The sequence below is a fragment of the Zootoca vivipara genome, chromosome 10, assembly GCF_963506605.1.
Source record: "Zootoca vivipara chromosome 10, rZooViv1.1, whole genome shotgun sequence".
In the NCBI taxonomy this organism is placed as follows: Eukaryota; Metazoa; Chordata; class Lepidosauria; order Squamata; family Lacertidae; genus Zootoca; species Zootoca vivipara.
This window is the reverse complement of record NC_083285.1, coordinates 62166264-62191664: the sequence shown is the minus strand read 5'-3', so window position 1 is coordinate 62191664 and position 25401 is coordinate 62166264. Positions and strand designations below refer to the sequence as shown.

Below are 25401 nucleotides of genomic sequence, written 5' to 3'. Positions count from 1 at the left end.
TAATTACTATTATCATTTACCAAAGTGCAGACGTTATGAAAAGAAGCTTTTTTTCCTAGTAAACATGCAAAAAAATGGGGGTTCACAGGAGCACTTGCACAAAGAATCGGCCCATCTCCATGAGCAAATCCCACCCCCTCCCCCACCCTGGAAAGTTTGCCAATTCGCTACTCATACTGCAGCTTCCTTCAATACATTCCATGTTATTCCACATGGCCCACCCATCCTTCAACAATGGCTTTTTTAAAAGGATACACTGGTGCCCTCAGAGAGAGGGGGGAGGAGGCAGAAAAGCTGCTCATGCAGAGATGTATGGGATTAGAGATGGAGAGATCTAGCCATTTGGGTTCTCTCATTTTCTCCTTTCCCAGTTTTAAAATTTACTTCTCCACATTTCTGCAGCCATTTGCATTTTTTTTAAAAAAAGCACCCCAGGATCCTCATGTAAATTCATAAGTATCTTAGTATGCAGCTTTCTCCAAATTTCTACAAAGCAATGTAATGCACTTTTGTATACATTTTCACTAATATACGCATTTCTATGCACACTTTGCTCTAGCATATACAATTTTGTACACATTATTTGGCCAGGAAACTGTGCTGCAAAATTAGGAGAAGTGCAGGTTTTAAAGGGTGGCTTTGTTTTTGTTGTTTCCGAAAATGTGAATTTGGTAGGTGCTCCTTTAAGTGCAAACTTAATCAAATTTCTCCCCATTCCTAAACCTAGTACATAAATGCATTTTCTGGTGACCGAGTTCGCTTCTAGACAATCTGTTTATTGAGCATTCATCCCGATTTGTTTGCATAAAGTTTACAGGGAGGTTAGATGGCATCGGCTATTTATTGAGTATTCATTCTGATTTGTTTGCAGGGACATTATATGACAGTGAATCCAGCAATTATATTATCTCACAATTTCCAGTGCTTTTCCCCATGACTTTGCTTTTTACAAAAAGTCTACAGTGGTGCTTCACAAGACGAATTTAATTTGTCCCGCAAGTCGCTTCGTATAGCGAAAAATTCGTTTTGCGAAGCGGCTCCCATAGGAACACATTGAAGTGCGGTTTCCCATAGGGTGCCTCGCAAGTTGAATTAAAAAAAAATCGTCTTGCGAGGCACCCTATGGGACGGAAAATATTCGTCTTGCGAAGCGCGCCATAGGAAACTTTGTCTTGCGAGTCTCCATTGAAATCGCAAAACGCATTCGTCTTGCGAAAAATTCGTCTTGCGAGGCATTCGTCTAGCGAGGTACCACTGTATTTGGCAGGGAGTGGATTTGTTGCACAATATACCAAATCAACCATAACTACACAACCTAAATTTGGTGGTATGCAATTGAATCCCACCCAAAACAACAGCAAACCCCTTAAATATAAAAGCTCCCCTTAGCCTTTGGGAAGTTAATAAGAAATGTTGCGAGTATTGCTACTTTGTTTTCTAGAAAACTGAAGTAGCGTTCAAGTTAAAGTCAAACTTATTATTTTTAGTGTAGCTTGTGGCATCTTCCTGTACACATGTGTGTTTCAGAAGCCTGAAATGGAAACGACCAGCTCTTCAGTGAACATTCTCAGTACAAAACAAAAGCAGCTGATCTCTGATGGTTTCCTCTTTTCTTAAAGGTCCAGAAGGAGCAAACCTCTTCATTTATCACCTCCCACAGGAGTTTGGAGACCAGGACATTCTGCAAATGTTCATGCCTTTTGGAAATGTCATTTCTGCTAAAGTCTTCATTGACAAACAGACCAATCTGAGCAAGTGCTTTGGTATGTAACGTTCGACACACAAAGACAATAGAGACGCACAGGATCTGTCCCCTTTTTACTCAGCATCCCATGCGCTGGCGCCTCGTGTTCAGAGTGACGTGGATATAATATGCCATTTCCACAATGCATATCTAAATCGTTGCATTGTTGCATTATTCATTGGCATTGCAGGGGGTTGGAATAGATGACCCTCAGGGTCTCCTTCCAACTCGACAATTCTAGGATTCTGCCCTGTAACTGAGCATCTTCTTTCCCATTCAGAACAACAGGTATTTCTCAACGCTTTATGAATCACAACAAAAGCATTGCTGTCCCTCACATGTGCATAGTTTAGAATCATAGAATCATAGAGTTGGAAGAGACCACAAGGGCCATCCAGTCCAACCCCCTGCCAAGCAGGAAACACCATCAAAGCATTCTTGACATATGCCTGTCAACCCTCTTTAAATGTGCAATAGCTTACATGTCCAAACACAAATCTATCTATCTCTCTCTCTCTTTCGGCAGATCTGATTATCTTCATCTCATTTCTGCTGCTTGTTTGGGATACTTCTCCCCAATAACAAATATTTGCATTCTTGGCTTTTCACTTCAGGAAAAGAAAACCACAGATCTTTATGGCTGTCCCTGCAAGGCAGCCAAACCAAAGGCACCCTTCATAGGTGTTTCTGGTGGAATGGCTCACACATGGCTCACACATGCCCATTTTTCATTGGATCCACATGACATGGCCTGGCATCAATAGGCCAGCTTGTATTTCTCAACCCCGCCATATAATCTAAATTTACTTGCACCGCTTGAATGGCCTACATGGAAGCACCAGTAGATGTGAACGGAGATTGCACACGAGTTTGCCATCCTGCACCAACCTCATTCATTTCTATACATCTCATGCGGGAGGTGTTCCTATGGTTTGTGCACAATGAAAGGAGCAATGGATGGAGAAACATTTCCTCTAACGCAGAAACTGGCCTTAACCTTCAAAGGTGCAGTTGAATCATATTTTTATTTTTGGTTTTATGGACTTTAAAAAAATCTATTCTGACACACGCAACAAAAAAGTGCCAGGCACGTAAAACTAATTACATCCTATGTAGGGGGAGTGCCATTTATTGTGCGATCAGACTGCCTTATTATGGACACCTAATTATTCTCTATTGTATAAGAAAACTCTTCACGTTTAACTCATTACTTGCAAATTACATTTAAGCCCTCTCTTCTGAATTTAGAAAACTATACAATTATTTGTGTGTGTGTGTGTGTGTGTGTGTGTGTGCTTTAGCAACATCCCCCTACATCGGACATACAGCATATAGCAAATGGTGACATTCTAATTTTAAAGATGCACAACAATTCCATACCCTCCAGCATTTTTCAGATGAAACTACCATAGAGACACCCTATTCTACATCAGGAAGCTTCTCCTGCGTTTGATCTCACCGCACACATAGATTTCATATGCGCATCTAGAGTGGTCACCTTCAGCCAATTACAGCCTCTCTGCCTAACGTACCTCACAGGATTGAGGAATCAAAACCAGAAACCATCGGGATGTAATTCTGGGACTGCCCCTGGGGAATCTGGAAACTTTTGGAGGGTATGCAATTATTTCCACTCCCCACTTCCCTGGGCAGGATGAAGTAGGTCTAGGCCAGGCATCCTCAAACTTCAGTCCTCCAGATGTTTTGGACTACAATTCCCATCATCCCCGACCACTGGTCCTGTTAGCTAGGGATCATGGGAGTTGTAGTCCAAAACATCTTGAGGGCCACAGTTTGGGGATGCCCGGTCTAGGCAGACCCTTTTAGAAAGCCGGTTTCCTTGAGAGGAGGGATTTCTACAGGAACGTGTTGTTCCTTTTGTAATAAACAGCTCTCTGCATGGGTTACTGATGTGAAGGGGCAACATGATTGAAATGGGATTGTGGGGCCAGACTTTTAGACCGCCCCCTCCCCATCTGTTGCTACACATCTCCATCTGATTCCTCTCATAGCTTGGCTGCTATTTCTGAAGTGGGAAGCCGCACTTAGATCCAAACCCTGATCTTCTAGGTTTCTAAACCACACAGGCAGCCTCCCCGAGTAATGATACTTCATGAAATACTTTGTCAAATGTATGTGTACTAAGATACAGGCTACCATACTAGAAAAATAATATTGTACGTCCATCAGGAAAAGGTTCGTTGTTACAAAAGACCCATAACTTTAAGACACAGCATTTTAGAATTCCTATCAATGAAATATTCACACTTAAATGTATGCTGCCTCGGTGTAACTCAGCACTGTATTTGGCATATGACTATTAGAAGGTTAACAAATTTCCTTAAATTATCTTAGGATCCAAGCCCAGTTTCTGGTGCTTCCCCACCCTCCCAGAAGTGCCCAATGGCCAGTTCCATATTGTTCATGGGGAGCCCTCTCTGACTTTCCAAATAAGTTTCTTCGGGACAAAGGAGGTAGGAGGAGAAACCAAACTGCTTCTGTGGACTTCCTTCTGTGGACAGATTAAAACCAAGCCCCAAAATTATAGGCACCAGAAGACAGGCTGAGTTTCCATCGTAATCAAAACCAAATGAAGCGAATGAAAAATGAATGAAAACAGTAACAAATCAAAAAGGAGATGAATGGGGCTGCCCAAATTGAAATACAACCACAAATATATACAGTGCACATCCCTATTCCCTATACAGTAAAAGCACTTTACAGCAGTTGTTGTTGTTGCTGCTTTTTGCTGACGCTTATGCCTTTTTCTCCCCCTACCCATTTTGTGTATTGTAGGTTTCGTTAGCTATGACAATCCTGTCTCTGCGCAAGCTGCTATACAGGCTATGAACGGCTTTCAGATTGGAATGAAACGCTTGAAAGTTCAGCTGAAGCGCTCCAAAAACGACAGCAAACCTTACTGATCATTACCCCAGAAGCTTACTGCTATTAATTTAGATTTCTTAGGGTAAGTCCCTTGAGCAAAACCCACCGTCCCTTGGGGAGGTTGAGAAAGAACATAAGAACACATTGCCAACCACCGCCAAGAGACACCTGTTTTGTTTTTGTTTTTACAACACTTGCTTCCATTGTCCCCACCTGCTATAAGGGAAACTTGGCTAACCTAACTGAACGGTATACTTTATTTGAATTTGAAACTTGACTTGAAAAAGAAAGAAAAAAAGAGAGAGAGAAACCAACCTTACAAGGATAACTCACATAAACACACACCCTCCGAAATCTTTAAAAGAATCAAAATTTCCGAGAGCACAAATGTGGCAGCTTAACTTTCTCAGCCTGGGTGTCCTTAATACTTTTGATGGGGATAATGAAAGCGGGCAAACGTCTGGACCTAGACTTATCCAAATGGCACCAGCAGTTAATAGGCTACTATCATGGCCCTGTGCCAGGAGAGGAACTCATTTAGAAACAACACCAATTCTTTCCATTTACTTCAGTTCGATTTTTATTAAAGGGGCTTGACTATTTTTCATTCTTAAAAGAGTTTCAGATTGACGTGATGTTATATTATCCTGTTTAAAACACTGGTCATCTTTATATATTTCACTTGCGGTTTTTCTTTCTTTCTCTCTTATCTTTTCTTCTTTCTTCTTTGTTTTTTTTAAGTTCTATGGGGATTTGTTTTTTAGAGTTTTAGTGTAAAAAAACAAAAAAAGACTTAGAGATCCGTTTCTAAAGCTACAGGGTTTAAAATAAATAAATAAAAAGAGTGACAATACTTGATGTTTCTTGAAAGATAGAAAAATTTTAATAATAATAATAGATAACAAAAGAAAGCCACAGGCCTGTAAATTTTATTTGTAAAAAGCATTTCTATTTTTATACAAAAATTTTTACTGCCTCAGAAATAATGGAAGTTATTTATTGCCTATTGTTAACTTATTGGATACCTAAAGAGCAGCTCTCTCTGCTAGCTAGATCCTTTTGAAGTAGTAGTCTCTGGAGTATCTGTGCCAACAATGGGTGCTTTTTCACCGTTGAATCCTACATCCTACATGCTTTTTTATCCTCCTGTTTGTATTTTTGTCTGGTTAACCTGTTCGTAGTTTCCATTATCTAGTTTAAAGTTTGGTTGTCTTGGACTATTCTCTCTGTTTCTCTCCTTCCCCAACCCACTCCAACACAGCACCCCCCTTACGTTGCATTTGTTGAAACTAGTTCTTTATTCTTTCCCCCTCCGCTCCCCAAATGAAACAGGAATCCATCTTCTCTAACTCCTTTTCAGATGGATTCCCTTTTTGGGGGGTCCTTCATTGTGCCGTCGTTGTTGGCCAAGTGTACAGTTAATGCAAACTGCGTGAATGGCTGATATTCTGATGCTGCAAGATTTGCATTAGTTTTCTCCTGCACCCATTAAAAAAAATGATTTTGTTTCTGCTGCATAGACTCTCCGTAACTTTTTTTTCCTCTTCCTTGTTTTTCCCTAGACATCTTCATGCTCGTTAGCTCATCGTTTGCCTAGCATGTCCCTGTGGCGTCTAAAAAAAAAAAAAGTTTCATCGTCCAGTCATTGTTTCTGATGTCTTTCTGACCTCACATCATAATTTGGTTCTCCTACTGACCTATAGTTTGAACCTTTGAAATTTGCATGTGACCTCATCTAGCTATACGAATTCTGGGAAGTCAATGTGAAAAGCATTGCTGCATTTATGCAAGATCAAAATTTATTACTAGTCAAATTATTAATAATAGGATTATTTAAAAAAAACAAAAAGACACACACACACAACCTGTGGCAAAATGTCTTGTTAGGGTTTTTTAGTTGTTCCTTTTTTTCCTTTTTTTCCCTTTTCTTTTTGTGTTCAAATAATAAATAAAAAAAACCAGACTTGAAAGTATTATACAGAGATTGGCATTCTGGCTGGTCATTGATGACAATAGCAATATGTGCCCAGAGACAGAATGTTGGTTTCTAACAGACTACTTCCAAAACAGTTTGAAATGAAGAACTGTCTGATTTTAAGTCTCTAGAGGTCTGTAATAGTTTTTACATTTTTCAGGCAGTGTAAAGTTTTTTGATAAGGCCATTTTAGGTGGCTCACTTTCTCATTAAGAATATATATATAGAACCACTTTTTGTAGATTAGTATAACAAAAAAAATTTACCCTGTTTTAGGGCAAATGCTACCTATTTCCGTCACCTTTTGCTGAACTGACTCACAAGTTAGACAATCCATGAATTAATGCACATGAAAATTACCTATATTTTATACTGTTTCAATGTACAGGAGAAAGGCTACTGTTAGCTGTTGTTCCATTGGTGCTTCTGTGAATTAAGTTGTGGTTTCATCATGGGTCTTATGGTCTTTAAGTGTTCTGTGTTTATAAGCAACAGGTTTGAAATTGGTTTTTACTTGAACAATATCAACAACAGAACAAAAAAAAAACGAATTTCAAAAAACGGAAAAAGTTGTTTGCTTAAAATTTAAAAAAAAAAAAGTTTTCATGTGGAAAATAAAACTATTCCAGACTAAGTTTGTGTTGGCTTCTGTGACGCATTGGTGTCAATTTTTTTTTAAATTATTATTGTGGACAATTTAGATGTGTTTGTGTTCAGCAAAATGTGATCAGTTTTTTTTTCTTTTAAAGAAATAATAATAATAAAAAGAAATCAGTGAAAAAATCTTCAGTGCCAAATTCCAAAGGTACTTTTCTTCCTAGAGCTTCAGTGTGTTTCTTGTGTGAAGTAATTTGATAACATGGGTATTTTACTATGTGTTTTGTATGAATCCCTAATATTTAAAGGAAAAAGAGGTTAAAAAGTTTGTTAACTTGCTATCCTGTGGTCTTGTTGCCTGAAGTTGTTGTTGTTTGTTATTTCTCTTGGATGTTTTTTGTAAAACATTGTATAAGTGCCCATGTTTCACTTTTCTAACCACTCTGCACATCAACGCTGTGAAAGCAAACCTCACAATGTAATTTCTTCATAATGTATGGAAACCTCTAAGGTGAGAAAGTTTTGAACTTTTAACCCTTTCCACCCAGAGCTGTCTTGAGTGTTAATACTTTTATACATTCACCATTTTGCTGTTTATTTTTATATATACATATATATACATATATCTATAGCTATAAATATATATATACTTACTTTTTGTGGTTTATTTAATACATGGTTGAAATCAGAAAAATGCACAGGGCAGATCTGAAGGACAAAAGAATAATAATAATAATAATATTTTACTGCTGTCTAAATTTCTTCTGTATCTATAACTAAAAAAAATATTTAAAAATAGTAACTGTAGATCTCCTTTTTAGGCCTTTGGGGTTTTTTGTTTTTTGTTTTTTTGTCTTTTCTTAAAAGAGCTTTTAATATGCTGCTGGAATTTGCTATTCAGTATTAATAAAATAAAATAAAATAAATTCTTTAATTATGTATTGTATGACCACTCCTAGGTAGGAGAAGTAAACCCACCATTTGAAATCATTAAGAAAAAAAATATTTTTGTAATGAAATAAAATAAACTTTTGCTTAAATCCAATGCACTAAAACTTCCTGGATGAAACTTCATTGTGCACTGCAGATAACTTAATTTCATGAATGAGGTTTACACATGTCGTAAATGCTTTGATGTGTTATCTGCCTGAATTGTCTGTCATATATTGGTGCAGGTTTAACGGATACAAAGTAGGCGAGGCAATACCGTTTGCTAACCTGATTTCTGTTGATCGTGGAACGTGCAAACTTTTGAATTGCTGCAAAACTCTTTGAAAGGGAGAAGGGAGAAACCTTGCTGCCTTGGCAACAAAGCAGGCACATGAACCACCCACTTTCATGGGCTCAGAGGTTTCCACAGCTCCAGAAAACAAGCTGTTTGCACTCTTAGTGCAGGTAGCCTGGACTGGATCATGTCTGTTAGATCTATGTATTGGAAAGGAGGGGGTCTGTATCCAGAAAGGCATGACAGAAATAATTGTAATAAATAGGTAACAGGGCATTCCGTTCAACCCCTCAACCCGGAATTACGGAAGCCATCCTGGCTTCTGATTGGATCTTGGAATGTCCTGGGGTTTTTTGGTCCAGCATTCTGGCACAAGTTCAGCTGGCTCCCGCGAGAACTCGAGACCAAAAAACGAGCCTTTTGATTTTGAGCTGCGGGATGTTGGAGGGTACGATGGTACACACCTAACCAGCAGGGTTACACACCTAACCAGCAGGAGAGAAGGAAAAGGGGCTCAGTTATGGCCAGATGCGTGTACTAATCAGCCAGTGCATATATAGTATCCAAGCAAAGCACAACACTTTAAAACGTGGTGTCCCAAGAGGTGCGCCGAAACCCGCCTCGTCCCAAAATGCCTTGGCCGCAGACCAAAACAACCCTCAAACCCAGCATCCCCAAACTGCGGCCCTCCAGATGTTTTGGCCTACAACTCCCATGATCCCTAGCAAACAGGACCAGTGGTCGGGGAAGATGGGAATTGTAGTCCAAAACATCTGGAGGGCCGAAGTTTGGGGGTGCCTGCCTTAAACCATCTCCAGGTATCCAGCAGTACTTCTGCCTTGCTCTGAAGTTATTTATTTTCATACCATGCAAGCACAACTGGGGGAAGGTAAGCACTTCAGATTTTCTTTTAACAAGAGTCTCTCCCCTTCCCACCCGGCATGGCATATCACTTTTTGAACTCAGGGGAGTCGGCTCGGAAAGTGTCCGGGGGGGGGGGGAGCGGTGGTTCAGAACAAGGTCAGAAGTTCTGCTAGACAAATGGAAGCCTCTGGCCATGCCTGGATGCTAAGCTTGTGGGTTTCTAATCGGTCAGAGGCATTGCCCTGGCGTCAAGCAGGCACGTCACAGTCACACTTCGCACTGCAGTCATGTTTCACATGCCACATCTATATGCTGGTGTTTGCAAATGCACCCGGGAGCTAATGTCAATTAGGTCTTCTCCGTGCACGTACTCCATAGACGACAGGTTTGCTGTCAGGCACGGTGCTAGGGCTTTTTGTGCCCTAGGCTAAATTACCTTCTGGCGCCTCCCCCCGGCACATGCGTCATGACGTGTGCGTCGTGCGTCCCCTCGATAGGCGGGAGGGCGCTGAGCTCTCATTTCGGCTCGCGCGCCTCCCGCCTATGGAGGGGACGCTGTGAGCTCTTCAGCGGCCAAGGCTTCAGATACAGGCGCTGCTGCCGCCGCCACCGCTCCCTCGTTGCTCCCGGCGCAGGCGGCAGCATGGGCGGCCGGCGGGCAGGCTTGACAGCGCCCCCTCCATTTCGGCGCCCTAGGCCAAGGCCTAGTTTGCCTTAATGGAGGCGCTGGCCCTGTTTGCTGCATCCATGCTGGTGTTCCACACAATGAGCATGCGAAGTGTGAAGAGCAGGCAAACATTCCTGAGCATGCAAAGGCCATATAGAAAGCAGCTACAGCTAATCAAAGCTTCCTGGCTTGTGTCCTTAACAGTGCAGTATAGGACAGGCTTCCTCAACCTCGGCCCCCCAGGTGTTTTGTGACTACAATTCCCATCCTCCCTGACCACTGGTCCTGCTAGCTAGGGATCATGGGCGTTGTAGGCCAAAAACACCTGGAGGGCCGTGGTTGAGGAAGTCTGGTATAGGACTTCCTACCCGCCCTTAACACGTTACGTATTTGATTTAGTGCCGTGGCGAGCACAGGTGGCGGGTTTTTTCTGTGTACCTCTCTGAAATGAAATGTTGCATTTGCAATCCACTTCACTCTCTGCTTGCCTAACTAATAGCCGCAGCGTTCCATTTTGCTAGATGGAAGTGTTCTGTGTAACTCAGAAGCTTGCATGCTGCATCAACAGAAAATGGTCCAGTGTAAAGGGATCTTTGCCTTATCTATTTTGTATCTCTTATTCTCTGTCGCGACAATATACGGGCACAGCCCTGCAAACATTCGCTATGGAGAAACCGTTTTCGTAGAGAGAAGAGAGGGATTCTGCGAATCCTGAGTGTTTGCAGGAAAGAGTCCAGGAAACTGAAAACAGAAGAAAAGATGCTGATAACATCCTTCACGGCTTTTTTTTATTTTTACTTTGGATCGGATAACATTCCTACTCCTAAACCAAATTTGGGTCTTCTATTCTGGCAGATCATCCCCTTTCCAGGCCAAAACATTTCAGCAGCCCCGTAAGCTACTGATAAAAGTGCCATAATCAATCCCCCATTGTTTGTTCCTACTTCAGTCAAACCTTCCCTTACCTGCCCCCTTCCCCTAAAATCCCCCTTGTAAAGTATCTTTTAAAAATACAAAATAATGATTACACAACCCTTCTTTGCTTTCAAATGATTGTTTTATAGAGAAGCCCTGGGATAGAAAGGACTAGAATCCAAGTGATGCAAAAAAATAAAAAAATAAAGGTTTCTAGCACACGCACTTATAGATAATGTTCTGTGTTATTCTCATATGTTTTTACTACTGCTGGGGCCTTCCTAAACCCTTTGAGGGCTATTTTGTACTTCTTGCAGCAATTTTTGCCTACTGGATTATCACATGTATACCGATCCACAATATAGGATCATCATAATATGTCTTTCCAGGACATATTGTTGTTCGGCATTTAAATTTCCCAAATAATTGTGCTATTTTTTTTCAAACCCTTTCGTTTAGAAAAACTCAGTGAGGACACTCCCCCATTCATTGCAATGGGACTTGCAACGAAGTCCCATAAAAGCCCCGTCAAAATGGCAGCCATGCACAATGGATTGCGCCTAGTGTGGGCAAGCCAGCTGCCATTCTTTTTGCCACGCAACCAGCTGGTGCCAAACTCAAAGAACTCTCAATCTCCTTGTCCATTTGCATGTGTCAACTGCGGCAGGTGTTCCCTGCCCCCATTGCTGGCTATTTTTCAAGCAACACTCGTTTGCAATGGGGGGGGGGAATCTTGAACTTAACCGGAAAAGAATTTCACAGGCCTAGACCACTTCCGTAGTGACAAAGGCAGAGATCCAAAGAAAAGAGATGTATATGACAGGGAAAGAACAGATCAACAGATCTGGAGCTTTGCTGACTGTTTCCCTTGACATTCCTGTGGTCAAAGAGGTAAGCTGCTATAACATTTTAAAAAGCAGCTTGCCTAGGGCCGGCCCAGCCATGAGACAAGATGAGGCAACTGCCTCGGGCAGCAGACTCCACAGGGGGAGCAGGTCCCAATGTAGATCTTTACTCCCTTGTCCTCGATGTAGATCTTCACTCACCCCTTCTTCCGTGGAGGGGAAAGTGGTGACATTTTGTGGTATACTTCAGGCGCTAAAATGTCTTGGGCCAGCCCTGGGTTTGCCTCTTTGACAGGAGAAAAAACTGCCACAAGGAAAACTAGCCAGTGAAGCTCTTTAACTGTACACAGCATTCACACTTGCACACGTGCTCCACACACTTCCACCCACCCCTTTTGCTTTTTTCTGATCCCACATAGATTATCTGTCACTCCTAAAATATCAAATGCTTGGGGGGGGGCTGCCAGAGTGCAAAGAGCTTTACAGCAGAGGAAGGAAAAATTATTCGAACGAGGGGAATTTGCTTTACAAAAAAAAAAACCAAACTCCAAAAGCACAAAGAAGTAGTTTTCCAACCAAAATTAACCAATTCCAGCAAAATTGCCATTTTCAAAGGAGTAACAAGTTCATCTTTCTTTCACCATAGGGGTTATTATTATTCCTTGGCTTGTGCTACTCTCTGGAATCATTTTACTGTTTCTGTTCTTATTAACTTAAGTGCTAATTAACGAAAAAACAGGTTGTTGTTGTTTTTATATAAAAAAAAGCTGTAGTTTTCATTATCTTTCTGAATGATGTCATAACAAAACAAAACGAAAAAGTAACCCTGTGTAACCGGAGGGTGGGTGGGTGGGTGGGGTGTTGTGCTGTGAGAACATGTTGTTTGTAGATTATGAATAACACTCTTTTAGTTGAGAATGTCTGAACCTTGTGACATAATCCATTTGCTCTATGGGTGCAGTGTTCATATACAGAAGAGTCCCATCGGCTCAATAAAGCTCTGTTTCCTCCTCTCCATGGTTTACACACACCCTCCCATGCGCACCTTTGGCCTTCCCTCTCTGTCCAGGGGAAGTTACCTGTGCTCAAAAAGACGCGCATCAAAACAAGGTGGGGCTGGGAGGGGATGCGCGTCCAGGGCACATGCCTCGCATTTCCCCAACCATCCTTTTGTGCTGTGTACAAATAGATATTCGAAGAAGGAAACAGGGTTCTGTTGATCCCCACGGGAGCGCTCTGCACATGGCTGGTGGTACTGTATCTGTGGCGCAAACGGGCTGTGCCCCTAGGTTTCCTTTTGAAATTTTGTCAGAGAAAAGCCAAAGTTACTGCAAAGTAGTGGGAAACTGTAAGACCATTTGAGTATTGTTTCTGTTTCGTTGATGAATTTGGATTTTGCTGATGGAATTTGAGCCAAAAAAAAAAAAAACCACGAACCACAGGCTTTCCTATTTCTAAAACTTGATTGTACTTATGCATTTTGTACCAGTGGAACTTTTTATACTGGAGATTTAAAAATAATGATAATATGGAAATTTTTGTGGCTTACTCTTGTGGGCCTCCAGATCATGGCTGATTTTCAAGTTTGATTTCCAGTTGGTAGAAAGAAAGTTGGTTTTGTTTAAGAGAATTTAAAACAAACAAACAAACTTTGGCTTGGTTTAATTCTTTCCCTTTGCTTATATTTAGTGTTTAGATTTTTGTCTTTAAAGCAAGCGGTAAGTTTCACTTTTTATTCTGTATTGTGCTGTTACACAATATAAAGATAAAATTAGAATTTAGGAGTACACAGTCACTTTATGTGGATAAATGTATTAGTTAAAAAAAAAGTAGGGGTTTGCTTTTTTGCTGTTTAGATCAAAAGTTTTTTCTGATTCTTCTGTCTTCATTGTGGACATAACCGTGTAGTTGAAACAGTCAAACTTATTTTTGTAACGTATGTTATTGTGTGATGCAGTTTTTTGCTTCTGTCTCCAATATTAAACCATTTTCCTAATACTTGTCTCTCTTTCTCTCTGTGTGTTGTAATGTTGGTGGTCATTCCGTGTTGGTAATACATCTGCACACCTCACTGTTTCACGTCCCTGTTGATTTTTTTTCTTCTCTTTGTCGTGTACAAAAGATACAGTCGATTCCACCTAAGTGAACATCTGATTGGAGAGTGAATGCAGATTTGTAGATACCCTTCTTCTATTTTACCTCCAACTTCTTGCTTTCTCCCCACCCTACCCCCCAATTCCCTGCCTTTAATCATTTTGATAATATAAGATTATTTAATTGCTTGCCTGAAGTCACATTGGAGATGCCTTTTTAGTCATAGTTTTTTTAGAAAATCACATTGTGTTTTACACACAAAACCAAAAATAGGTTTTCCTCTGATTAATGGCTGGAAAGTTAAATGTTTCTGTTTTTTCAGGAGCATATTAAGTTTACTACCAAAAAGTTGCTTGATGGGAGTAGAATGAGGAAAATATTGGGATTTCTTCCAGACGTTCTGTGCTCTCTGGCAGCATATGGAATTAGCCCACTGTTTCTCAGAAGTAATAATGTTTTAACTACAGGTAGGAGAACCTGAGCCAAAATCCCACCAGGTGAACAAGCTTGTTAGAGACATACAGGGGCATGCGAGCTCACAGAAAGCTAGTAGAAGTCAACAATAAATCAAGAACATCGCCATAGGTGCCGAACGGGATTGTTTTGATCTTGGCATACATGGTATGCTATGGATAATGAAACGGCACAAATTTCTAAGGAGAAAAGTGATTATGCCAATATTTATTACCCTCTTGGGTGCCAAGTGGCTAGTTGGCCCACAATTTTATTTTCTCTTTTTATCAGAGAAAACAAACTACCGCGAAAATAAGCTGCAAACAGGCTTGTCGCTGGTGCAATCTAGATTCCGCCCAGTGCTCTTATAAATTCTGTCTCCATTTCATCGATACCACTGACTGACCTGGGTGGGATTTCTGTTGCTGCTGTTGTTGATTTGACTGATCAGAGATTCAAATTTATCAAGTCGGGGAGGGATTCTGCAGATAGAGAAAGCCCTACCCCATGCTTTCTGGGATTCAAGCCATACATACATTCCTTTCTCCCGAACTCAGGAATTGAAGGCCACTTAAAAGTGCTCTTATAAGATGGAGTCCAGACTTTCCTTGTGACTTTTGTTTTCTGGTCTTGACTTGTGTGAGCCGGTCACACACAGTCCAAAATGGCAACCTCTTCAGAATAGAAACATTGTTCACTGGAAGGTCTTCTCTCACAGTTCTAGCAACTTCCCCCCTTGCCCTGATGACCCCCCTGTTCTGAGGAGCTTGTTCTGCAAGCTTCTGTGCCTGTGGGTTTCGAGAGCGGCGTAAATTGTTGGGGGAAGAGCTGTCCTCCCCGGGGGGGGGGGAGGCTGTTCCTTCTGCCTTTCACGTGGCTTCACTTGTGCCTGCTTCCCACAGCCCCAAGTCCCTGGCTCTGTTTTTCCAAGTACCTCATCTGTACAGCTGCATCATGGGACCATATCCCATGATGCAACAGTGTGCCTGCTATGTCACAAGAAAGTAGACACTCTTGTTGAAAATAAAAATGGAAACAAGAATGGCTGGGAACGAACTCATCTTCCCAGGTCAGTCTCATGAGCCTTAATTGTGATAAGTGCTGACAATCATTTTATTTCAGTGTAAAAGATGCAAGCATCTTTATTTAATTAATTTATTTATTTATTATTAATTTTTTAAAAAAAATGAAATGGGGGATAATTGGAATCAATACGATGCAACGGCAGACACATGGGACATTTAGGTCCAAATCCCACCTTCTACTACTTGGTGGCCTTTGCCAAGCCATTCATTGTCTCTCAACCGCACCTTCTTACATTTGTGAAATGTAAATCATAATCACCTCCGTGGGCAAGTTAAAGCAAATGAGTTAGTTGCCATGGTACAACAACCACTGAAGTCACTTCAACATCTTGCCTGAAACATTCAGATGATGAAGCAGAGCGAGTTGGGGAGGGTCAGGAACCCTTTGAAGAGTCAGGGGCTCCTATTATTATTATTATTATTATTATTATTATTATTATTATTATTATTATTTTCAGGCGTTTATAAAGCTCATTGTTTGCCTAATACCATTCCAAGTGGCAAACAATGGGGAGGGGGAGTACCTCTCTGTTACCCCAGGAAAGTTGAAAAAAGGGTAGACCTATTCTTGACTTCCTCTTGGGTCACCCAACAGAGCTGGTGGTCTGCATTGTGCATGGTGGGTCGTGCGAGCCGCAAGGGGCCTGATTCAAAGGCGGAGGGTAGAACCACGCTCCACCTCGCCAAAGTAGCAGCAGTGGGAGGCATTCAAGCATCACCTTCCTACCCACCCAATTTCTGCCCTCCAAGTACTCCTCTACCCCCCACATTTGCCTCATGGGGAAACCGGCGTCTTGGTAATCCCCACCCCACCTCATATACAACACAACCTAGGGTCTTCTAACGCTCCCCGTTCCTAGTTCCACTTTGCTAATATGCACAAGGACCCCAAAAAACCTGAGATTCCTTTGCTCCTGTAGATGAGCCATTTTGAGATGGCAGCCGCCATGTTTCCATATTCCATTAGCCCTTCAAAATTCAGACTTTAGCGGTGCGGGAACGTCTACAAGAACAAAGTGGTTTTATTTTTCCAGAGGGGAAGATATAAGGGCAGCCCTTCTAGTATTTAGAAGGTATCTGTGTCTCCACCTACAATTCAGGTATGCTTGTGTTCACATAGGCTGCCATCCATCTCCAACTGGTGGCAGCGGCAAACCTCTTTGTAGTATTAACAGCAAAGGGCTGGGCCACTAGTGTCTCTCTCTCACACCATAGGAGCTCTTCATTTCAAAGTCCAAAAGATTTCTGAATACCTCGCTGGAGTGAGTGCTAATGTTTTTTATTTGAAAAAAACAACAACAACCCAATTTGGTGGTCCTTAGGTATCAGGCGATGGAAAAAACAGTGTACTGTGTTTCATTCCTGATAAGTGAATAAAGCATTGTGTACAAGCAATCAGGTTATTCACTTATCAGGAATCGACTGTACTGCTGGTTTGGCTGTTTTTGTTCTTCATTTTCTGTTGTAATTTCACAACTTTGCTGTGTCCTGTTTGTTTCCTTTCCCCCCTCCTCCTATGCTTTTCTTACGTTCTATCTTTTCCTTCCTTCCTACCCACCTACTCTTACTCCTCCCTATTCCTCTCTCTCTCTCTCTCTCTCTCTCTCTCTCTCTCTCTCTCTCTCTCTCTCTCTCTCTCTCTCTCTCTCTCTCTTCCCTCTCTCTCTCATATATATGCTCTAGCACAATCACTGGGAAGTATCCCTTCTTTTGACCATGAAACATGCTCTCCAAGTGGGGAACAAAAATCTTAACAAAATCTATGCACTTGCTATCAGGAACACAATATTGGATGTGTCTTATATCTATTTAGTGCGTGAGTTCTTAAATAAAACTACTGAAAGGATACTTTTGTCTATAAGAAAAATAATATTGAGGGATTAAAAGCAAAGAGTTTCTAGGGTCTGGATTTTATTTTTGTTAAATCTGAAAAAGGGGATGCAAAGTTTTAAATTCCTCCATGCCAAATGATTTTTTTTGTATGGTATATTTAATCTATCCATGAAACTTAGAAAAAATGGACTTACAGGGAAGAGGGGAGATGGAAATTCCTTGAGCACAGAGCAAAAATTTCCTGAAAGCCAAGATTGTTATCAAAACATGTTCCTTTTACAATGTAAAGGCTATATTAAGGAGAAAGACTATTTTTCTTACTAAATATGAAGCCATTTTTTGGACACCAGAGAACAGTTTAAAGTGTCTGATGTTTGCCATATACCATAATAAACTTATTCTGTGTCTGAACTTTTGTTTGTGTATTACTATAGATTGCACATGGAAAATGCCTGCTTTTGGGTGTAAACTCTGATCAACAGATTGCTGTACAGTGGTACCTCGCAAGACGAATGCCCTGCAAGATGAATTTTTCGCAAGACGAATGCGTTTTGCGAAAAATTCATCTTGCGGATCAGGGTTTCCCATAGGAATGCATTGAAATTTTATTAATGTGTTCCTACGGGCGAAAAAAGAAATTTCAATGCATTCCTATGGGAAACAGCGATTCGCAAGACGAATTTTTCACAAAACGAATTGACTTGCAGAACCAATTAAATTCGTCTTGCGAGGCACCACTGTAATTTTAGAGAAAGGCAATGGTCTGTACGCCTATCCATACTCACAGGAAAAAGTGAGAAGATGTATCACCAGGGATGACAAACAGTATGGCATTGGGGGGGAGGGGTGTCAGAACCTTTTGAATGGCTTGCTCCAGTCCAGACTGCCTCATGGCTTTGAGCTCATCTCATGGATTTTTTTAAAAAAAAATTAAGCCTGACAAATCAATCAAAAATGAATAGGCTTATAAGTCTATAGAATTAAAATGGAAGCCTCTTTTTCAAATCCCCATCTTTCATGAAAATGTCCAAATGTACACGTTACTCATCGCCACTACCTCTTTGCAAGCTAAACGTACTATACGTTAAAATACATCCTGTATATAGCCCAGTGGTGTTGCCCTAAACATTTGTGGGAATCTAGAAGGGCCATCCATACCTACATCATTATACCGTATTTGCTGCTGCTCTTATAGGATGCGGACAGGCAGTGACATCTAGTGAATAGCAGCAAAACTGGAAATGCACTGAGGAACTGGCCATACAGTGCACTCACTTATATCTGATCAAACACTAGCACTTGTAGGCAGAGAGGGGGGAACACAATTGTGAAGAACTGGTAGTGATGGAAGGATTGTTGAGACCAGTGTGCTTATATACATAAGTCTACTCAAAAGCAGGTCTCATTCATTTCAGCTGGACCTACTCCCGGGTAAGTGTGTACAGAATTGCCTTCCTATCCTACAGCTTAGAGGACGAGCCAGAAGCATTCCACCGAATTCGCCTTCAAGGGCATTCAAGTGAAATAAACAGTCCTAGAGGTTACAAAGTGCAGTATGGACCAGCATGCGAAAACATTCCCTAGAATTGAGCACAGCCTACACCTGAACTATAACTGTGGGAAAATAGCTTCTAGCACCCTCCTACCCCTGCCTATCGAAAGGCAAAGCAGGGCTAATGCATTTTCGTAGACTCCTGATTGGTATTTCACATGCAAGAGTGTTCCACACAGAACCTTGAGAATCATCTGCCAGCAATGCTACTTCCTTGCCTGGATAGCTCAGTTGGCAGAGCATGAGACTCTTAATCTCAGGGTGGTGGGTTTGAGCCCCACGTTGGGCACAAATATTCTTGCATTTCAGGGGGTTGGACCTGACGACCCTGGGCGTACCTTCCAACTCAACAATTCTATAATTTCAGAATACTCAACCTCTCCCACTGTACCTACAACCTCAAAATGCTAGCTCCAAACCAAAACAGCCGTGCCTGGCTTTTTAGGGCCAAACTGAAAATGGTGTACAAAACCTAGGATCAGATCACCCAACGTCTGGTGGGGACGTTGAACATAAAAACAAACATGGGAGCCCAATGAGCGTTAGAGGAAGAAAGGTTTATCCCTTTCTCACATGCCGTATCCACTGTTCAAACAACATCCCCCCAAGCTGTTAATAGCTACACAAACTGGAAACGCAGGCGAGGGTCTTTCCACCATCCCATTTTTAATCTCTTCTTGTTTCAAACTGGGGAGGTGGTTAGGGAGAAACGGTGCCAAGCTGAAGGGCATAAAATTGAGAAGGTCCATAACTAAGAAGATCCATTTTGGGGGCACCAAATTTGAGCCTCGCACAGGGCATCATATTACAAAAGATTACCAAGACACCACCATCCCGTTTCACACTAGCCAGCCATATATCTTTTCTCACTCTTGCTCCCCAGCAACTGATTTTGCTGATTTTATCTGTGTTTAATTTATCTGTGTGTCTATTGGGGTGATTCTTTAACAGTTTTGTTTATTTTTATCTGTATTGATTATTTTATCTATATTTTTTATTATTTTATAAGACCGTTTTCTGATTAAGCAGCATATAATTTTTTAATATTAAAAAAAACAATATACAGAGTCATTCTGCCTGCGCTCCTAGGGGCAGCATATAATTATCCTGACTTCATTGTCCCTTCCTTTTCTCTCTCCTGAATCTTCTACAATTCAACTTCAACAGAGAACTGCAGGTTCTAGTAAGAGAGACTATGAGTGAGAAAAACCTCACTCTATCCCCAACATCCGTAATTTTATTCCCCTCTATCATGTTCCCTTTTATCTCAAGTTTTTCCAAGCGAAATAACCCAAAAAAATCTGAGCAGCAAAATGCAGTTTCAGTTCCATGACTGTTGACTGGCAATGTGAAGAATACATATTTGACCGTTCCTAAACTCAATTTATCCGGGGACGGGGAGGGGAATGTTTGGTAAGGATGAAGCTATATAATAAAGAATGGTGTCACAATGGAAGTATGAATTTTGAAAATTTTCAATTTTAATAGCACTTTTTTTATAAAACAAAAAAACTATGGCCCTAAACAAAACAATAGATCTTGACTCAAACCACCGTCCATTCATAGTATTGGCACCAGTTCCTGATCACTTACTTTTATAGACATTGTTCTAGTTTCAAAGATCCAAACACCAAGCCAGACACTAGCATAAATAATGCAGCAAATCAGAGGTTTCCGTTAGATAAAGAATGAGGTAAATAAAAGAGCTACACCTTCCTGGCATTTGTATGAGTTTGCTCCTCAGTGGAGAAACTCTATATTCTGAGAAACACTATATTCCTTGAATAGAAGAAAAGAAGTTGGAAATTTCACTGCTTTTCTTTGGAATTATTGTACAACTGTTAATCTAATTGGCAAGTGCGCACACAAGAGAACACATTTTCCCCAGCCCCATTCTTCCTCCTGAACAGCCAAACACACAGAACATGTGTTGGTCACATGCAGCAATCAGTTTAGATTCTGCAAAATGGCAGCCACTACAAAAAAAAAAAAGGCAACTGCTCTCAGAAGTGAAAAGCGTAACATGAAAGCATGAATACTTCCCCTTTCATGAACTGAAAAAAATGCAAGCTGCCATTTCCAGGTTCACGGTACGGAAAAATGATCTTGCCTGAGCTGGCTGATCACTTCTTATGTTGATTGCCCAAGTAGATCGCTCACAGGAGCAATTATCTCTATAAGTGGCAGACATTTCCCCAGTTGCTGAAGCCCACATTCAGCCTGGGATACACAGTAACTTCCATGAATGTATCTATCCCTCCTTGCTGGATCAGGGTCATGGCATTTCGGTCAAAACAAACAGAATCAGCCTGAAATAGCAGAGCAACATAGCTGCCAAGTTCCCCGTTTTCCCCGGGAAACCCTCGTTTTTACTTACCATTTCCCGGTGGTCCCCCGTATCACTTCATCTCCCGTTTTTCTCCGTTATTTTCTCCTGCCGGCGACCATTTTTTTCTTTCTGATTTGCCCTTCTATGGGCACCAAAAATGGCCGCCGCCGGCTTCAAAAGTCGCATCTACGCATGTCCGGAAGTGCATAGATGCGACTTCCAGTGTCGGCGGCCAATTTTGGTGCCCATAGAAGGGCAAAACGACATCGTAAGTTGCGTCGACGCACTTCCTGACATGCATAGAAGCGACTTTCGAAGCCGGCGGCAGCCATTTTTTGTGCCCATAGAAGGGCAAAACAACACCGGAAGTTACGTCGACGCAGCTTCCAGTGTCACACGGCTGCCGGTCCCGGATTCTGCAGTCCGGGACTTGGAAGGTAAGCAGAGCAATGATGTTACAGCTATACCTGTTCCAACCTGTACTTATTGCCCAGAGTAGCCCAGTAGGATCCCCGATAACTAGCAGATTCCCAGGTGCCAAAAAAAAGAAAGAAAAACCCAAGTATTCTTTTGCAAAGCAAAGTGTTGTCCCTTTGGTTTTCTTGCATGTCGCTGCTGATAAAGCCGCTCAGTTTAGTTCTCACAATCCTCTGTTGGAATTTTCCATGAGCTGGGTCCAGTAAACAGACCCAAGGCAGTGTACCTGCTGGTGGCTTAAGAATTGATTTATGCTCATTTAATTAGTTTCTTCAGTGCAGCTAATGGCCATGCCTACTTGCTCTTTCACCAGCTGAGCAGGTCATCAGCTTGCAGTGGGACCTTTCGCTTGCTATTCTGCTGATTTTCCCCACACACACACACTTCGTCGCAATGAACAGGCTCTTGGACAGTGTGCGCCGGATAAAATCTATAAATATGATTTATTGTTTTTAATATGGTGCCACAGTCAATGGTATCCCATTTAGGGACATGGAGGGTTTTTGTTTCTTTCAGCACCAGCGCAACTACCCTTTTGCTGTTGTGCAAAATATAGCTGCCCTTGTGTCTAAAGCAGTGTTTCTCAACCTTTTCTGGGCCAAAACACACTTGTTCCATGAAAAAAATCACGAGGCACACCACCATTAAAAAAGTTAAAAAATTTAACTCTGTGCCACCCTATATTGACTATATAATTATGACTGTAAGAAACACTTGCCAATTGCTGTGTTGGTTGCAATCTCCTGTAATAAGGCTTCACAAGCCGCTGATTTCTCTGCCAGCACAATCCTTTGCTCAGCAAGTTTCAGGTTGAGCTCATCCAGCCAGCTTCTTTAAGTTTGTCTAAAACCACCCTCCCGTGGTGGTGGCTGTTGAGAGCTGCGCTCGCCCCGCGTCGTGACCCGGCCGGCTTCCTTTCCGGCGGGTCAGTGGTAGCTATTGGCGGCCGCCAGGCACGTGACAATGCAAATCACCCTTCTCGTGGCCGCACGTCGCAGCACACCAGCCAGCGTCTCGCGACACACTAGTGTGCCGCGGAACAGCGGTTGAGAAACGCTGGTCTAAAGGAGGGCGATTTAGAACCCGCTGCTCCTGCAACGACCTGCATTTTGCAAACAGAGGGTTGTGCCTCCGCCTGCCTTGTGAGTTTCAGGGGTTCCAAAATGTGGCAGTAACCAGTGAAGCACAGTTTCACCCCATCCTTTGACAGCCATAGCATTGCTGCAAGGTTGGGTCCCCACCTGTCATTGATACATTAGTTGAAATTCCTGCATTGCAGGTTGTTGGGCTAGTTGACTCTCAGAATCCCTTCCAACTCTACAATCTAGAATCCTGCCTTCCTGAAAGGGCTGGACTTTGTTAAGATGGCGCCGCCCGAGCAAGGACAAAATTTGGTGTGCCCCACTCCCAAATTTATTTTCACAATCAGATCAGAAGAATCTTTATTTGCGTCATCCACCAGTCACAGCAATAGAATAAAATAAAATAAAATGTACTAAAGACAGAGGTAAAAACTTAACTATACAAAATACATTTTGGAGGTTTACATCATGGGTAGGCAAACTAAGGCCCGGGGACCGGATCCGGACCAATCGCCTTCTAAATCCAGCCTGTGTACGTTCCAGGAATCAGCGTGTTTTTACATGAGTAGAATGTGCCCTTTGATCTAAAATGCATCTCTGGGTTACTTGTGGGGCATAGGAATGTGTTCTTTTTTTCCCCCTTCAAAATATAGTCCGGCCCCCCACAAGGTCTGAGGGACAGTGGACCGGCCCCCTGCTGAAAAAGTTTGCTGATCCCTGGTTTAAATCAGTAAATAATTCCTTTCTGTACAGTTGCTTTTATGGAACTTCTCAGTAGATACCTATATAGATATAGCTTATCAAATAATAATAATAAAATAATAATAATAATAATAATGTTTGTTATTATCATTATCATTATGCACCCAATCAGCTTGGCGCCCTGTGCAGGGAACGATCCACACTGCCCTAAATCCAGCGCTGAGCCTGACAAACATTTCCTGCATTGCATACATTAAATTATCTGGGGCCTCCTCTAAAAATGTGTCAGTTAAGGTGTTAGTTAGCCATGGGAGAGGGGAAATCACCCTTGATCATATTGACTAGCAAACTCTCTCTCCCTTTGCGGGGCAAAGTTTGGGGGGCTATTAATTTTTTGCTGAAGTTCCAGTCATGCTACACCTTGCTGACTCTATAATTGAAATGATATCTGGTCTAAATGGAGAGTGATGTGTAGATCCTGTTCTGGGGGACGCAGTTTCTGACAGTGCTTGCTGGCTCCCATGAGGCCAAGCGAGGCAACTTGGGCAGCAGATCCCAATGTCAATCTTTATTTCCTGCTTGTTCCTTATATAGAGCATCCCTCACTCCTTCTTCCCTGGTGCCATTCTGGGGTCTGCCTAAGGGGCCAACAGATCTGCTGGTTCTATTATGTAATAATAATAATAATAATAATAATAATAATAATAATAATAATAATAATAATAATGTATTATTTATACCCCGCCCATCTGGCTGGGTTTCCCCAGCCACTCTGGGCGGCTTCCAACAGAAACATTAAAATACACTAATTTCTTAAACATTAAAAGCCTCCCTAAACAGGGCTGCCTTCAGATGTCTTCTAAAAATCTGGTAGCTGTTTTCCTTTTTGACATCTGATGGGAGGGCATTTCACAGGGCAGGTGCCACCACTGAGAAGGCCCTCTGCCTGGTTCCCTGTAACTTGGCTTCTCGCAACGAGGGAACCGCCAGAAGGCCCTCGGCTCTGGACCTCAGTGTCCGGGCAGAACGATGAGGGTGGAGACGCTCCTTTAGGTATACTGGACCGAGGCCGTTTAGGCCGTTTAAACCCCTGTTATTGGGCCAGGGGTTTAAAACACACACACACACACACACACACACACACACACACACACGGAAATAGTAGCTGATTCACTAATATGTGGTGATATCTATGCCTGATCACATGATGACTTCCTCAAAAAATAATAATCCTGGGAATGGTAGTCTCTCTCATAGAATTTCAATGTCTAATACAGTGGTGCCTTGCAAGACGAATTTAATTCGTTCTGTGAGTCAATTCGTCTTGCGAATCCCATAGGAATGCATTGAAATGTGGTTTTTTTTGCCCATAGGAATGCACTAATTGAATTTCAATGATTCCTATGGGAAACCGCGATTTGCTAGATGAATTTTTCACAAAATGAATTCGTCTTGCGAGGCAACCTCCGATCGCAAAACCCATTCGTCTAGCGAAAAATTCGTCTAGCAGGGCATTCATCTAATGAGGTACCACTGTACCCCTTGGGTATTAAACCAGCTTAATCCTGAATTAGATGTGCCCACAGAGCAATTTCAAACAGTCAATCTAAGTTCAGTTAAGGTAAAGGTAAAGGGACCCCTGACCATTAGGTCCAGTCGTGACCGACTCTGGGGTTGCACGCTCATCTCGCATTACTGGCCGAGGGAGCCGGCGTATAGCTTCCAGGTCATGTGGCCAGCATGACAAAGCCGCTTCTGGCAAACCAGAGCAGCACATGGAAACACCATTTACCTTCTCGCTGTAGCGGTTCCTATTTATCTACTTGCATTTTGACGTGCTTTCGAACTGCTAGGTTGGCAGGACAGTTAAATCTAACCATAAATTCAGAACTCTTAGCTAGAATTTCTGCTGAAATGCCAACAGTGCCCTTCAGCTCTCTATATTGGACAAACAGGCCAAACCCTACGTCAAAGGATAAATGGACATAAATCTGACATCAGGAATCGCAAGACAGAGAAACCAGTAGGAGAACACTTCAATCTCCCAGGACATTCTATACAAGATCTCAAAGTAGC

General features: G+C 41.9%; 1 protein-coding gene and 1 non-coding gene across 12 annotated transcripts in view; both read left to right on the top strand.

Moving 5' to 3' along the window:
* CELF2 (CUGBP Elav-like family member 2) overlaps positions 1-11055 on the top strand; it is a 494364-nt gene extending 483309 nt beyond the window's left edge. For all 11 annotated transcript variants that reach the window (XM_060279201.1, XM_060279206.1, XM_060279205.1 and 8 more), the window contains 3 exons: positions 1620-1763; positions 4541-4712; positions 6193-11055. In XM_060279201.1, coding sequence (XP_060135184.1) covers positions 1620-1763; positions 4541-4668 — 272 coding nt within the window. In that variant the 3' untranslated portion in view covers positions 4669-4712; positions 6193-11055. The remainder of the gene's footprint in view (positions 1-1619; positions 1764-4540; positions 4713-6192) is intronic.
* Positions 11056-18951: 7896 nt separating this feature from the next.
* TRNAK-CUU (transfer RNA lysine (anticodon CUU)) lies at positions 18952-19024 on the top strand. The gene has a single exon. It is a non-coding gene; the product is annotated as a tRNA-Lys (tRNA).
* The last annotated feature ends 6377 nt before the right edge of the window (positions 19025-25401 follow it).